Source organism: Martes martes, assembly GCF_963455335.1.
Source record: "Martes martes genome assembly, chromosome: 11".
In the NCBI taxonomy this organism is placed as follows: domain Eukaryota; kingdom Metazoa; phylum Chordata; class Mammalia; order Carnivora; family Mustelidae; genus Martes; species Martes martes.
This window is the reverse complement of record NC_137899.1, coordinates 93,599,617-93,616,235: the sequence shown is the minus strand read 5'-3', so window position 1 is coordinate 93,616,235 and position 16,619 is coordinate 93,599,617. Positions and strand designations below refer to the sequence as shown.

The 16,619-nt window shown below is 37.2% G+C and overlaps 1 protein-coding gene across 2 annotated transcripts in view; it reads right to left on the bottom strand.

Moving 5' to 3' along the window:
* The window catches only part of UBN2 (ubinuclein 2), a 70,040-nt gene that overhangs the window by 11,470 nt on the left and 41,951 nt on the right, over positions 1-16,619 (bottom strand). For both annotated transcript variants that reach the window (XM_080818774.1, XM_080818775.1), the window contains exons 8-14: positions 13,543-13,672; positions 10,499-10,617; positions 9,655-9,768; positions 8,927-9,070; positions 8,125-8,175; positions 5,935-5,977; positions 847-2,397 (exon numbers count right to left, since the gene is read on the bottom strand). In XM_080818774.1, the coding sequence (XP_080674900.1) occupies positions 847-2,397; positions 5,935-5,977; positions 8,125-8,175; positions 8,927-9,070; positions 9,655-9,768; positions 10,499-10,617; positions 13,543-13,672 (2,152 nt within the window). The remainder of the gene's footprint in view (positions 1-846; positions 2,398-5,934; positions 5,978-8,124; positions 8,176-8,926; positions 9,071-9,654; positions 9,769-10,498; positions 10,618-13,542; positions 13,673-16,619) is intronic.

The following is a 16,619-nucleotide window of genomic DNA, read 5'->3' as shown; positions in this document are numbered from 1 at the left end:
TTGAGAATACTTGAAATTCAACGAAAAAGAGAAAACCTTTCTAGCATTTAGGCAGAGAAAACACAAACAAGGGAACAAATATTGGAATGGCCTCACACTTCCTATAATCCTCAATAGTAAGCAAAGGTTAGTGGAACAGTATTTATACAACATTGGGAGGGAGACACTTAATGAACCCAAGAAGTCTATATACTTAAGTGTGACAGTCAGAAATTACCAGATATGCTAATGCTAAGGTAAAATAGGTATGTATTAGCCTTCTTGAAAAGACTCTGAGTGAGGCACTCCCTCTAACTATGAGATAAACTTAAATTAAAATGGGGAAACGGTGGAATAAAAGGATTGTTGACAGTAATTTGACATAGAGAATTATATATGAGTAACTGCAAAACTCATGCCAAATAAAAAGTTTATTTGAAGACAAATGGCTAAAGAAAAAAAACCCATAAATGTACAAATTTGATTAAACACAAAACTCAAAAAGTTGGCAGGGGAAAGGCGACTAGAGAGAGGAAGAAAGGAGACAAGTGAGGGTATGTTAAACTCGTAAGTTACTGCTTTGTTCTGGACTCTGACAACATATCATTTTAAATATGCATTATGTGTTTTTCAAAAATTGCAGAAGTACGTATGTGCTACTTTACTGGGAAAAAAAAAATCCACATCCCAACAAAAACCTCACCCACCAAGTATCCCCAGTACTGTGATGTCAACATCAGGAAGTTCCTTGGCCACAAGCTGTAATAAGCTCTTCGGGACAACCCATAAGCATAGTTATTGAACAGACTCACAGGAAAGATCACACAATCTTACACTTTATCCCACGAACGTATGTAACATACATACCTGCACACTGGCTGTTACCACTGAAGACCCTGAGGCAGAGGATGGTCTGTGTGGAGTAGACAACGGTTTAGTAGCACCCTGTGTTCCACTTCCTGTTCCCCCAGAGAGACTAGTCCTATTCGCTCCGCTTGAGTTTAGGCTGCTACCTCTGCTGGCAGGTACATTCACTGCGATTCCACTCAAGCTATTCTTCCCAACAGTTCCAGTGGACGAGGAGTTGGTGAGCTTTGAAGGGGCCTGAAGATTTTTTGTGGATGGAAGGCCTGAAGTGCGACTGGAGGGCAGCAAATTCAAGGTGGGCGACTGTCTGCTGAGATTTATCCCACTGGGCTGTTTATGGACTGGGTTGTTACCGCTGGAGTGGCTACTCTGGGCTACGAGTGCATTTGGACTGGAAGAGCTTGGGGGTACAGGAGGCTTGGGAGTGGGGTTGGATTTCGAAATAAGTTTAGTTGATACTGAAGGCTTAGCTGACAGAGAGGGCTTGGGTGAGGCAGAAGGCTTAGGCGAGGGCAAGGGTTTAGGAGATGTGGCGGGTTTTGGAGATGCGGCAAGTTTGGGGGATGCAGCCATTGAGAAGGGAGATTTGAAACCCTGCGTGGACATCTGTGACACCATAGCCTTGGCTAAGTAGTTACTGGAGGTAGTGGTGCTGGGTACTGTCCTAGAAACCAGGGGATGGGACCCTTGAGAACCATTTCCAGGTGAGGGAGTAGATAAGGGAAGGCGGTACATAAGTGGCTTATCCGAAGTCTTAATAAGCGGGGATGAACAAGCAAGTTGGGGATTATTACTTAATTTCACCACTGGGTTGGTCTGTGATTTACTAATGGTTGCTTGTAATGGAGACACATAGTTTTGTTGGACAGCTGAATGCTGGTGCACCTTTGTTACTTGTGTTAACGAAGAAGCATCCTGGGCCTCGGGTGTTCCCAGAGCATGAGAGGAGGCAGCAACTTGGGCTTGGGAAGAAGAGGACACATGGGTCTGTGAAGAGGAAGAAGCATGAATCTGACTCGACCTCTGTAGTCCTTGTTGAAGCAGCCTGGCTGGCAAAGGTTCCAAGGAAACTTTAGGGTTCTGAATTGAAGAACCAGCGATAAGGCCTGAAGAGATGCCAGTATGAGCTAAATCCTGGGGTTTCTTTGGTACTGGCCCTGTGTGACCGGCAATAAGACTGGATGAATGTGCAGTCTGAGGAGAATCTAGTTTTTTAGGAGCAGCCAGTGGCAACTTACTCATGATACTTGCTAATTTTTCTTCTCTCAGTCCTGGACGAGGTTTTGCAGTTGGCATGCTTATCCTTGAGCCAGCTGGAGGGCCTTTGTTCCCATTGTTGATAACAGCTAAAGCTTCAGAAACAAGATCCAGTGCAGGTGGATGGAAAGAAAGGTCTTCATCTAGTGAGTCATCAAGGCAGATGGTCTCCTGGGCTGGTGTAGAGCTAGAGCTGGCAGAGGCCACAGCAGATGTGCTAGAGCTCGCTGAGGGACCACCAACGGAAGCCGCCAAGGATGCAGGAGTTTTCTGGTCCTTTTTTGGACTATACTCCTAGCATAAACAGCATTATATTGGAACAAATTAAATGATCAATAAACAACTACTAAGTATAAGTCTTAAAAGGACAAAGAACTTCTCACAATGATTAAAATTCTACTGGAAATCTTTAGACTGAAAAAACCGAAACGGTTTTGAGGACAGAGCTCGACTGAACTGTCCTCAGAAGCCATAAGCATCTGATACATTGCACACGGCCGCCATACCTTAGTGAGCTCTTCTAAGAAGACTTGAAACCAAGCCAAAGGAACGTCTGTATACTACTTGCATTGTGGTGAAATCCTTCCTCACCCCAGCTCACGTGCATCAGATACTGTTCCAAATCCATCTGCTCAGGGACTACTCTCTTTTTATTCTCCTTGTACCTAGGAGAAATTCTGCCTTATCCTAAGACTCTACCCTCCTAATGTAGTATGGTTTTTGCTGGGATACTGACCCACACTTTCTGCTCCTTGTATTTCTGCTTCTGTATGCCCTGTCCAATAGCCACCCAAAGCCAGCACATAGAGAAAATGGTACATTCAAACTGGGACTCAATCCAAGCATACTTAAGCTATGTCTTCTATTCATTATGGTCATTTTAATTTATTCAACATATATTTACTAAAGTATCTACTATGAGCAAGGCACTGTACACTAAGAAAACAAGGTTGTGGGAATTAAAATTCTGAGTACCTAACAGAATTTTTTTTTAAATTAAGTTTCTTAAAATTCAAGGAAGAGAAAAGAGAATTAGAACCTAGTTTAAAATATTCAAAGAGCAAAAGAACTAAAAAGTAACTGTTTCGGGGTGCCTGGGACTAATGTGTCAGTTGGCTGGACTTCCAACTCTCGATTTCAGTTTAGGTTCCCATCTCAGAATCCTGACATTAGGCCTGCATAGGCCTCTGAGCTCAGAGCAGAGCTCTCTCTCTCTCTGCACTTCCTTCCCTTGTCCTGCCTCTCTCAAATAATAAATAAAATCTTAAAAAAAAAAAAAAGTTGTTTCCCTTAAAAGGGAAATATAAATTTGACTCATGTCATTTTCAAGATTAAGAAGAAATACAACTATTACATAAAGAGCACTTCAAAGTTTCTTTGATTAGTTTCTTAAAAAGAAACCCAAATAAACCTAAACCCAAAGTCTTGAATTCCACATCAGTTTACACAACCACAGCACTTACCTTAACCATAGTGGGGGAAGAATGGAGAGGAAGTGTCTTTACCATCACCTTCTAAGGTATTACAGTAAAGAAGCTGTTAAGAAGGCTGTTAAACTCTAACTTCCTCAGCAATTTTTCTAAGCCGCTATTCTAAAAGCCCTGACTGAAAACTCCACTACCTCTCAGAATTCTGTAGTATAACTGCATTAAGTTCAAAACTGTCTGTTAAGATGAATGGGTAATACACATGAGACACGTTTGCTTTGACATGCCATCATCTAATTATGATTAGTGAAAATACCATTTTTATTTAGAAAGTACAGAAACTGAGGGTGGGGAATATACTGGAATAATAATGGTAACACTACCAATATAAAACTGCTTTTTAAAGTAACTTTTAACTTTTTTTAAAGGATAATCTGGTTTCATTTTTATTTTCTTTCTATGTATCTATTTATTTATTTATTTATAAGTTCTAGATCCAATGTGGGGCTTGAACTCACAACCCTGAGATCAAGAATCATATGCTCTTCTGACTGAGCCAGCCAGGTGCCCCTAAATTAATTTTTTCTTCTAATGTTAAATCTACCCACCGAGTACTATATAAATTTATACTAGCAGAGAGAATTGTCCAGAGAGTATATAAATGAGTCTAAAAAGCAGATTATCCCGTTTAGAAAATGGTAATTGAATCTGAATAAATGAATGACTGTATGGATGGCTCGAAGGACCGAGATCCAGAAGAAGGGATGGTGGTTGTGTACCAGAAAGGAAGAGCTTTTTTTCTTGGATACTTTTACTTTTCTCCTTCTTACGTTCTGTATTTCCATTTTCTATTGTACTTCCTTATATTACCTTTGTAACTAAAATAGGTATTTGAGGGGTGGCAGGGCAAACACAAATCAGCAATATAGTTTTTCTATTTGGGGAAAAGGAAACAGTAATTTAATCACAAAGACACAAACAAAATAGGTAATTCCCCTACACCACCCTAGTCATTATTAGAATTCTGATAATCATATGCTTGAATAGATGCATCAAAATTTAACCAATACTTTATGGAGAGTATTAGGAGTGTACAAATACAGTGTCAAAGCAGAGCATGAACTCAACACATGTGATGAAATACTGGCTCATTATTATTTGGATTAGAAGACAAATGAGGTAGGTAAGAAAAAAGACTATTTACTCTATTCAAAGAGCCTCTAATGCTAAAAGTTAAGAAGGCCACAGAGTAACGAATACTGACCTACTGGCCATAACCTCATAAACCAAGAAACTCATCTGTTCAAAGAGATGAAAGCTATGGGGAAAGTCTAAAACCTAAAAGCTGTTGGCTTTCTTTACACTTTTACTTTCACATGATTATAATTTTCACTTCTATAGATTATACATGATTCTTTTTCAACTCTGCTTTGTCTATTTGGTATTTTTTTTAACCCTTCTTCTCCTTCTTTAAATATTAAACAAGTTAAATTCCTTTATGTTCTAAACCCAATAAATCCATCACTTGCCCTTCTTAGGGATCTAATTCTGTCAGATGTTTCTGCTGGCTCTCACTCATAGCAACTTATTTCCTCATGTTTTCTATGTTTTCATATTTTAAACTCATATTTGACATGGTATATATGTGGTAAGCCTTTGGGGCCTGGGATGAAACTGCATTATTTCAGAGAGAATTTGATTTGCCATTTGCCCTGGGTTAATAACTAATCTAATACCTTTACGTTCTTTTCAAAGCTTGAGGATTTCCCAGATCTTGTAGAAGCAGTATAAATTAAACTCCTAAACCAGGGAAAATTCTCAGGAAGGACTTCCTTCCCCTAATCTAGAACTCAGGCCAAGACACCCAAGTTTCTTAATCTTTCTGCTGGTGAATGGATTTTTTTTCAAGTCCTTTCTTTTACTAAAGATGTTATCCTTTGAAAGTTCCAGGTTTATGCAGAGTTTCAGTCTAATTCCTAACCTATATAAGGAAAAGAAACCCCTATCTGCTGTGGTCTGAGAAGAAATTTAAAAATAAACCATAAAGTGACAGATGAAAATCAGCAAATGCACCTAAAGGCAACCAAAGTTTCAGTGACAGATTAACACTCTGGCAGCTTCTCTGTCTCAGGCCTTAGGGATTTCTCTTACATTTCTGTAATCTCAACTATGCTTTTAAAGGATATTTATTATATTTTATAGAACACCTAATTTATATTAAGTTAACTCTTACAATTTAATTCTCTGAAATACAATGGTTCTAGGATTTTTACAAAGTTTAAAAACACTTTTCTTAAAGTATGGAATCTATCCACCTGTGCCAAATACATATATTCTTTGCATTTTAAGAATGTATTTGAACACTCCCCCATTATGATTAATTAAGATTTGGTTCAATACTTACCTTCACTTTGGGTTTAGGTGCAGGAATCACCTTTTTCTTTGCCCTAAGACAAGAGATTTAAAAAAAAAAAAAAAGGCCATTTCAGTAGCAGTTAGGTCACCATTAGGAAATTATAACATAATCTTGTCATTACATGGGTAACTAACTTCTTACGCTATTTGGAAAACTCTACGAAGGAAGGAACTATATGTAAGTGCTCAGTTTATATGTGAATATACAGTACCATTTCCTCCAATTTCAACCAACCGGAAGAAAGGCCACACCATTAGCAAAATACCAATTATAGACAAAGGTTTTTAAAAAATTAAATGTAAATGCTCAAAATTAAAAACAAAAACAAAACAAAAACCCTCAAGACAGGGTAACAAAGCTCCCTAAGGAGACTCACTTCAAACAACTGGTAAGAATTTGTGATTATTGGGAACCTGGGTGGCTCAGTGGGTTAAAGCCTCTGCCTTCGGCTCAGGTCATGATCCCAGGGTCCTGGGATCGAGCCCTGCATCGGGCTCTCTGCTCAGCAGGGAGCCTGCTTCCTCCTCTCTCTCTGCCTGCCTCTCTGCCTACTTGTGATCTCTGTCTGTCAAATAAATAAATAAAATCTTTAAAAAAAAAAAAAGAATTTGTGATTATTTATAGGAAAATAAAGCCTCAAGAAACTTTCAGTTAAAATTAAACCATAATTTGAGGAGAACCACTGCCAAGAAGTTGTAAATGAGATGTCATTTTAAAAACAAAACAAATCTTTGTTTTTAGAAAAAATTACTTTAATATACAAATTCAAATTAAAAATGTCAAAATGACAGGAAAAAAGGCAAGAAAAATACTATGGAGCCTTGAAACCTTTGGGAACCAGTGTGAAAAAGTTTGAACACAACAAAAATCTTACAGTTCCATAATAACAGAAAGTACTCAATGTCTGTTGAATTAAAGGGTTATTAACAAGCTAAAATACCTCACACTGAGTACTTCCATTTCACTAAGTTGAAATGTCATCCATTAAATTAACAAATATCATGATTAAAATGGTCAATATACAACTTCATTAAGGCAATAGTAATTTTCAAAGTTTTTTTGATAAAGACCATTGGGGCCCACATATCCCACTGATTTCCACTTTATGATACTAAAACACGAGTTGGTCACAGTAATAAAGCTACTTTAAAAAAAAGAAACTGGGGAAGAGGATCTATGTAAACATCAGTTTTAGGTTAAGGAATTAATAATTCTACCCTGAATTGTAACACATGTGATTTTACAACAGTGGGGAAATTAAAGGTCAGAAATACTATTGACACCAATATGTATGTACCCCTGCCCCAGGATAACTAAACCACCAGCAATAAACAAGAATGGCAAGAACTGAAAGCCATAACCAACCCAATACAACCCTGACAGTATGCTAATGAAGTGTCCTTCCTAAGTCTTTTAAACATTTCCATTGTGATTGTATGCAAGGAGACGGAGAGTTCTGTAAGGTTACCCAGCTGTTAGACAGACCTCTTAGAATACTGAAATACAGTGATCCATAAATTCTTAGTAACTTACTAATTTAATATTTTATTAACTATTACTATACTTCTATGCTACAGAGAAATAGCCCTAAGTTGTAGGTAAAAATAAAATTCTTGAAGTCAACCAGTATTCACCCAAAAATATAACCACGAAAACCCCAGCTTTTTACATCTCCCTCTTAGGTTAAGAGACCTTTCTTTAGTACTCACATCACTAAGGAAATACCCAGTTTTGACGAGAAGGGAAGGAAATGAAGAATAGGTTAATTTTTGTGGAATGAAACACTCTGCAAGGCAAGGCAGGGCAGGTATGTATAGGAAACCATCTTGGAATGCACAAGGCTATAGGTTAGCTACATTAATGGTCACTAAGAGAGAAAGAAAAAGGACCAAAGAACTGGAAGGAAGAAGGCCCCAGAACAAAGGAAACCATCAGAACCTTCCTGTTTACATGGCTCCTACCTAACAAATCTTGGGCCAGCACACATTCAGTTTTCTAGATAATAAATGTGTTCTCAGGTTTACACAAATAGTAAAAATGATTTTTTTTTAAAAAGGCAGTAGTAAAATGGGAGATTGTTCAAATGTACATTTAAGTACTATTTCACCAGCCCTTGTTTACTAAAGCACATAGGGTGAGCAAAAATAAATGAAGAAATCTGGAGTCTGTTTTACTCACGGAGCAGAAGTAAGATGATTATGTACACTCCGGCTCTCCTTAAAAAGCATTCTGCAAAAGTTAAAAAGACATGATTATTTTTGTATAACAGATCACGATAGCCACTTTCTTGTTTTAGTTACATGGTTTTTCAGCAGTTTATTACTCGCTTATTTATCAAATGAAAGTTGTAATGGCACAAAGTAAATTCAAAAATCTATTTTATGGGGAGTTTTACAGCACACTTACTTATTTAAATCTTTAACAGATCTTTTTTTTAATTGAAGATGGAACGCTTTAAGATAACAGAGATAGCCACATCTATTAATTTCAACATTCTTAACTCTTTAAACTTTAAATTGGGCTACTCTTAACTTTTGAGATACCACTCTACATTGACTATTTTCAACAGAACCTAAGGTTGGGATTGCCTTTTCTACATTCTCCATTTCGTATTTAGTTTCTTATCTTCACAATACCCATGTGAAGTTCCCCTCCCAAAGTTCCTAACCATCTTCTCCTCCTCCCATTTCTCTATTAGCAAATTTAGGTGCAAAAAAGAAAAAGGAGTTGGCTAAAAAAGTAAAAAATAAAAAAAACAAATAACCACCCTTTATGTCTATCTCTGTATCTCCACATCCATGTGACTATTTTGTCTTTTAAGTGCTTGAAGTTTTCAAAGCAGAGATCATCTGAGATGACTAGGTTCTTCGCAAAATGAATGTCATATATGTGTGTGTGGGTGTATATACGTATATATGTATCGTTAATAAAAGCAATAATAAGAAAAGTAAAGTAAAATCTAGGATGTCATATTTCTTACCTTGCCTGCATCCAGCCCTTAGGCCACAATGGTTTCACCTCTGTCTCCATAAAGGATTTAAGATAATCCTCAGCGGACTGGCTTTTATTTGGCTCTAACTCATAGCATCCCAATTTGATCTCAACAAGGTTACATAACAAAGTTCTAAACAGATTAAAAATATATATTTATATATAAATCTGACTGCAAAATTGTGGAAAATTAAGCTTGAAACAGATTTTTTTAAAAGCACATAAATCTGACAGCAATAATAAAGAATATTATCTCAAGAATTCAGATGACATGAAGATAAATAATTTCCAACACACATCACTCACTGCACTACAGCCAAATCCCCAATATGAAACAATTTCCTTTGATACCTTTCATCTAGGCACCAAAGATTGAAAGGGATAGTCCTGTAGCCAAACCCTCTACTTGGGTACAGAAATACTGGTAAAAAAGATGACTGATTATACAAGTATATGGAGTACTTCACCTTCTGAAACCAGTATGACTTACTTAATTATTAGAAGATTAGCTTATAAAAAGTAGGATATGAAAATAAAAGTGAGAGCACTCTAAGAATATTAGGATCAAATCAATCTTCTTTTGAATGAATTTTTCCTACACACTAATCTTTGGTTGTTTCCAATCTACTCTTTCATTTACTATATATTCTTTTTATTAGAAACCTTAGTTCTGCATTATCTATTTGGTTAAAAGTGAAGGCTTTGGTTAAATTTTACCTGATGGTGTCATTCCAGTGGAATTTCTTTCTTGGTCCTATGACACGTTTCCCTGGTTTCTCATCATCATCTTCCTCGGATCCATTTTTTTCTCGTTCTTCATCTGTTTGCAACCTAAGAATGAAAAAGATTTTATGAAGCAGATTTTTTTTTTTACGATTTTATTTATTTGTCAGAGAGAGAGAGAGAGAGACAGAGAGAGAGAAAGAGCATAAGCAGGGGCAGCAGCAGGCAGAGGGAAAAGCAGGCTCCCCGCAAAGCAAGGAGCCCGACTCGGGACTCACTCTCAGGACCCTGGGATCACCACTTGGGCTGAAGGCAGACACTTAACCAACTGAGCCACCCAGGTGTCCTGGGAGGCAGAGTTTTAGACCAACAGTGCCTATGATATGCTCCAGAGACACTTGTTAAACTGCTTAACTGAATATTAACTCAAAAGGGAAAGTAAATGCGGAATCTACCTTATACGTAATACTTTGAAATGTGTTATAAAGTGGTTTGGTATATAAGGTCTTCAAACTGTAACATAAGGCCATGAATACTTATATTTCAGTTCAGAAAATATTTGTGTCCAACTTCAGCCAAATTGGCTGATGTGTGAAATGTCTGACCAGTGCCAGCTCTTGCTTTGATCACATGCATATACTAAATCAAGAGACGTTTTGCTTTTAACATGAAAGCAATTGAATGGGGAGTGTTGTGTCATTTAGAAAACACTCAATTACACCACTTCAGTGGTACATGTGGATTTCTACTTGATGGTAACATCTACGTAAGACCAATCCTTCGGAGCTAAAAATACTTCTCAAATGCAAAAGCTGCTCCAAACAGAAGAGGTACATACTTGGCACACTTAGCTTGACTACGAGCTTGGCAGTCCTCCTGGTATTTAAATAGCTGTTCAGGCATCACGTTGCTAACAGCCAGTTTCAGTTTTTGCAGAGGTTCTCTTAAACGATCATCCTGAGGAGAAAGTATACTGAAAGTTTTTTAAAACACATTTACAAGAATTAAAGCAGATCCACAAAAGACACTGATTATGGATTTGAAATGAAAACCTATTTTTTTAATGTAAACATATTTAAATGTGGACGCCTCTCCTACCACACTGACTTTTCATAATGCACACCGGATATAAAATTAGGATGACCATACTTCCCAGACCGGCAACGAGAATCCCAGGTTTTGCTTGTTACCCCAGCATAATTAAGTGTTCCTGACAAATTTTTCTTAAAATTCTGTTTATTTGAGTTTAGTTGACACACAATGTATTCCTTTACATTCTTAAAAATGCCCCGGCCAATAAATTATATGGACACTTTAAGATTAAATACAGATCAAAATCTACATTGTGCAGACTACTACTGGTTGATCCCCATTATAAGGAGGAAGCAGTACCATAAGTGGAGATATCGCTTTGCAACACTGGAACATAGGATTCGGTCTGGGAGACTACAAACAGGATGCCGGCATCCTGTTCTTTCATTTAAAATTGTTACTAAATATGACTTATGCTGCAAGCAAAAATGCAAGGTCAAGGCCAAAGAGAAAGAGGAAACTGGAAGACTCTTACTATTTTCATTCATACCAATTAATAAATATAACAGCACATATGACACTGTCTGCTATAAAAATTCCATTAAAAGAAATGTGAAACATCCAGTATCATGGATCAATCCTAGGTGATCACTTCTTAATTATGTAGCTGAGACTATATGGAACAACCCAAATATCCATCAACAGTAACATGAATAAATTAATTAGGATGTATTTATAGAATGGAACACCATACACACTGTACAGCAAATGTACTCAAAAAATGGAGTTCACTACATGTAAAAGACACAGATAAATCTGAGGTGCATAACGTTCAGTGTAAAAAAGTCAGTCGCAGAAGAAAAGTATGGAGACAGTATGACTCCATTTATACGAAGCTCAAAAATATATAAAATCAAACAATATAGTATTTAGGGAGTAAAAGTACACATGCTAAAACCATATAAAGAAAAGCAAGGGCTAAGATAAATGTTTTCTTCTACAGCCAACAGGGATATTAAATAACTCCAAATATCAAATCTGATATGTTCCTTAGAAAACATCTTATAATGTATAAAAAGTTGTTCTCCTGCCTCTAGATCTTTTTTTACTGGTACCCACTTCTGTCACGTGAATGTATGGCAGTTAGCTCCAACTGCCGGTGTCTGAAGGAGCCAGGCACAGACACAAAATCTGTGATCTCAAGTAAATTTCATTTGTTTATTTCTCTGCTTTAAACTGAGAAAGATTTCCCAATTCAAAAGAATTTTCTTTTTTTAAGAGAGAGCACACACACGCATGCATGTGGGGAGTTGGGGAGGGGCAGAGGGAAAGGGAGAGAGAATCCTGACCAGGTTCCATACCCAGCTCAGAGCCTGATGAAGGGCTCAATCTCAAAACACTGAGATCATGAAATGAGCCAAAACCGAGTCAGGCTGTTTTATTAACAGTTGTATAATACTTATAATAAACAGTTCTATGTCTCTCAGATCACATTACAAGTGGTCCAGGGCACCATATTCATTCCCCCATTAGAGCCATGGGGGGCCTTAGACAGCCATGTTGTGCTATGTGACTCCCAACCTCTGGCCGGAAAAGTTTTGGTTGACCCAAGATAGTATAATCAGATTTTCTGACCCAAGAACTTGGATTGGGATGAGAAGGCTAAGTCAGTCTGTGCGTGTAGCTTTTCCGTAATATAAAACCTTGAGAATAAAGTAATCTTATTTTCAGGGGCACCTGGGTGGCTCTGTCAGTTAAGTTTCTGCCTTCAGCTCAGATCATGATGCCATGGGTCCTGGGATCAAGCCCAGGGAGGCTGCTTCTCCCTCTCCCTCTCCTTCTGCCTGCTGTTCTGCCTATTTGTGCTCTCTCTCTCTCTGTCAGATAAGTAAATAAAATCTTAAAAAAAAAAAAGTAATCTTATTTTCAGATGACTTACAAGGATAAAAATGAGACATGGGGAGATGGGTAGAGAGAAATAAGAGTTAATCTAAATTATTAGTTCCCATCCCTTCCTGGCTGTATTTTTAATTCCATGAAATACCTTTATTAATAGAAAAAAATGTCATTTTTGGTCTTAAATTGCATTTAAGTTCTTTTCCGTTACTTGCAAGTTATAAATATTTTTTAAATATATAATCAAATAAATCATTAAGGGAAGAGTAATCAGGACAATGAAGATACTAAAAACCATTTTACATTAAGTGAAGAAGGGGACATAATACAAGCTTTCAAAAACATGAAAGCTGTGAAGGTGACAAATAATTAGATTTATGAATAGACTCAAAGGTAGAATTAGGACCAATGGGGTGGAAAGCACCTGGATTTGTCTCAGTGCATGGAAAAATTTTCTGATATTACAATGAAATATGTTTCTGACCACTGGAAGCATTCAAACTTAGACAATTACCTAGTGGGGTTGTAGGGGAGGAGAATCTAGCAAAACATGGTTGATTACACCAAAAAATCTCTAAGTTTACCCTGGGATTCTTTCCATTGGTTTGTGTAAAGTAGGTGTGAACATATCTGCATAGATCCAGCTCAATAATGAAAAAACTGAGTTCTAAATCTGTCAGATATTTCTTGAGGGCAAAACTGTATCAGCTGTGGAACTGAAGTTATTTTACCAGTCCAAGAATCTAAGCCTTAGAAAACATTCTCATCTAGACTTATCAACTGTTAAAAAGTAAGTTTTTTCAAGAGATCCAATATGCCTTTGACAACTCCTATAGTTATTCCATATGTACAATAAGACTATAAAGCACCTAATACACAAAAGCCCCAAATAGAAACCAGTCTCTTTATAGGTTATAAAACCTCAGATATGGATATTATTATTCGTTGTCTTACCTGGACGTTGAGATGTAACTTCTTTAGACGTTTTACCAGTGTTTCTTTATTGCATGGCACAAAAGCTTCAAGATGGGAGTAGACACCACTACGGATGACAGGGCCTAGTTCCTGTAGCTGTAACTCGATGCTGAACAAAAACAATGACAAATAAATAGTACAGAATTTCCTTCAGGTACTGACACAAGCAAGGAGGCAAAGGCAGTAACTCTTCTCTCGTTTTATCTTTCCATGATTTCCTGGACAGTATTTTTCAAGGAGAAAATATAGAGAGAATTTATACAACAATAAACTGGTGAATAATTTTTTGATGAACAGGGGTAAAGTCTACATTTTGGGATAAAGCACAGGAACTCAATTAACCAAAAGCTCATTCCCTCAGATAGATATGCATATCCTCTCTCCCCCACCGCAATTGCTACGCTAGAGAGTTACATAGTTTTGATGAATTTAGAGTATTTTTTCCTTACGGGTGTTTAAAACAATTTCAGATTTGGAAGAGGTGAAGCACTTCTGGATACACATACAGACTGTTTTTCATCCACCTTTGTCTCCTCCATTATGCCTGCACTGCCTAAGCTAGATATTTAGTAGTTTGTTCCGTTTATTCCAATTCTTCATTTCCTGTTTCCATTCGTAAATTAGTTTTTTAGACCAAAAATAAATTGTTAAATGGGTATTTAATGTAATAGTTATTAAAAAATAAAAAATAAGAAAAGGAGAACAGTTTTAACAGCCGCCATATTCTCAGCAGGACAAGTCTACTAATCAATAATTGAGGTTTCTACTAGGATGAAAGACACGGTATCTATCTGGCAGCCTCTATTGTAGGAAGGTAGGAACACATATTAATTTGAAGGCCAAGACCAAACTGGGCCTCTTGGCAAGAACTATGTCCAAATCATCACATTCAATTATAGGAGAAGGTGCAGATATATTTAATAAATAATTTTCACAAATATAAGATGAATCCAAAGAGTCAATTAACAGCATCTGGGGAAGGAAAGAAGCCCTCCCATATCAAGTGTATCCATCACTTATAAGAATTTATTTACTCCAATTTCAGAAACAACAAAATGTGGAGAATATGCTCTTAGCATTGGCAATAAAAATTCTTGGTATTAGAGAAGTCAAATACATAGATGAATGGAAACATGTTTAGAATCTATAAGAACCAGAAGGTCAAATGCAGAGGATCATATGGGAAACAATCACTATGGCCATGAATTCTGTGTATAAACATTTGGTTTAAAGAACATTACGGGGGGATCTTTATTAAAAATCTAGACCCTGGGTAGGAGGCTTTCTAGGCTTGCCCCATTATTAAAGATTAATTAAGGCTGAAAATAAAATAGAAACTCCAAGTAATAAGAGATTCCAAGTAAGAACAGAGTGACTCAATAGGTACTTATAAAAATCAGTGGTTTCCAAAGAGAGGGGAAACTCAAAAACACAAAGAGCTGACTCCCCTGCTCCTATGCCAATACCAGGTAAAAATTAGAGAAGCGTATTAACCCTGAAGGTTACCAACAAATTGGTCTATCACAAATATATACAAATTCCTACCTGGCAGCAGTATATTTTTAGCACACATCCCTCACACATTTAATTTTTTTTTTCTCACTAAGAATTCCAATCTTCTAAGGTCTAAGAAGTACCTAAAACACATGGTAATGAAAAGTTTGAATTTCAGTAATTTTCACATTTCAAAAAAATAAAGGTTCCCCTAAAGCAACAAACCTTCCCTGAGCCTGTCTCCTTCTATCTACCAGCTTCTCTCACTTCTTTAAGTGAAGTCTATCGCCAAAGCAGATATCATGCATGGAAGTTATGACGGATGGGTCACAAACCTCTGATAATATTATGAACACATGATCACTACACGTTCTAAACAGATAAAAATATGCTGGGATCGTCTGCTGACAATGCATTAGAGGACAAACACTGGGTTTTGTGAGTAACCCACAAACGGGTACGTGAAACCCACTTTTATATCTCTGTCTTTACAAGGCTCTCACTTGCCTCTGAAGAAGCCTCCAAGAAACTCAACACAGGAATCCTTAGCTCAAGCAATGGTCAACTTTATAAACAAGATTCTTCTGGCTCAGGAATACTTAGTCTTACCCGTATTTTCACACAGAATTCTAGAAACAGTCATTTCCCCATAGTTGATATATGACTATCTTCCTATCCTATCAACCCTCTTCTTATTTTATTATTTTTTTTTTAAGTAAGCTCTACCCCAATGTGGGGCCTGAACTCATGACACTGAGATCAAAAGTCACATGCTCTACTAACTGAGCCAACCAGGCACCCTTCTCCCTCTTTTTAAAAAAGCAGAATATAGGGGCTCCTGGGTGACTCAGTTGATTGTCTGTCTTCGGCTCAGGTCATGATTTCGGGATCCTGGGCCACAGCCCCACGTCAGGCTCCCTGCTCAGTGGGGAGTCTGCTTCTCCCTCTTCCTCTGTCCTCCCACCCCCACTCATGCCTTGTCTCTCAAATAAATATACAAAGTCTTAAAAAGAAACCCAGAATATATATCTCATTCAATCAGTTTAAAAACACTAGCAAAAGAAAAGCTGACTAACTCCAAGTGAATTCCAACTGAATTATTCCTCTAGTGTTCCATATATCTTACCAACACTGTTCACATAACAGAACCACTGAAAACCAGTAACTGAAGACTTAGGGAGCAGTAACCTAAATACAAAATCCAAAATAGTTCTTATTTTATAGCAAGAATTCAAAAGCCTGTTGATTGATAATACACAAGAGGGATGTAAATTCCTCCTAACCCTAAACAACTTTAGAATATCTATTGAACACAGCTCAGGTTGGATTGGGATCACAGGCAAAGAGTATCAAGATTTTATTAGCAATGTATGCTTGAGATAAAGGAGGAAACAGGGAAAGAGATTAAGCTGGCAAGTTGTATATTTGCTGATCCTAGTCAAAATCAATTAAGCAAAAAGAGAAAGTGTTCCTGTTCCAACAAATTCACCCCTTTCTGCCCAGCATAACGAAGCAGTGGTGAGGCAGAGCCAATACACCTGGATTAATTTCATAAGAATTTA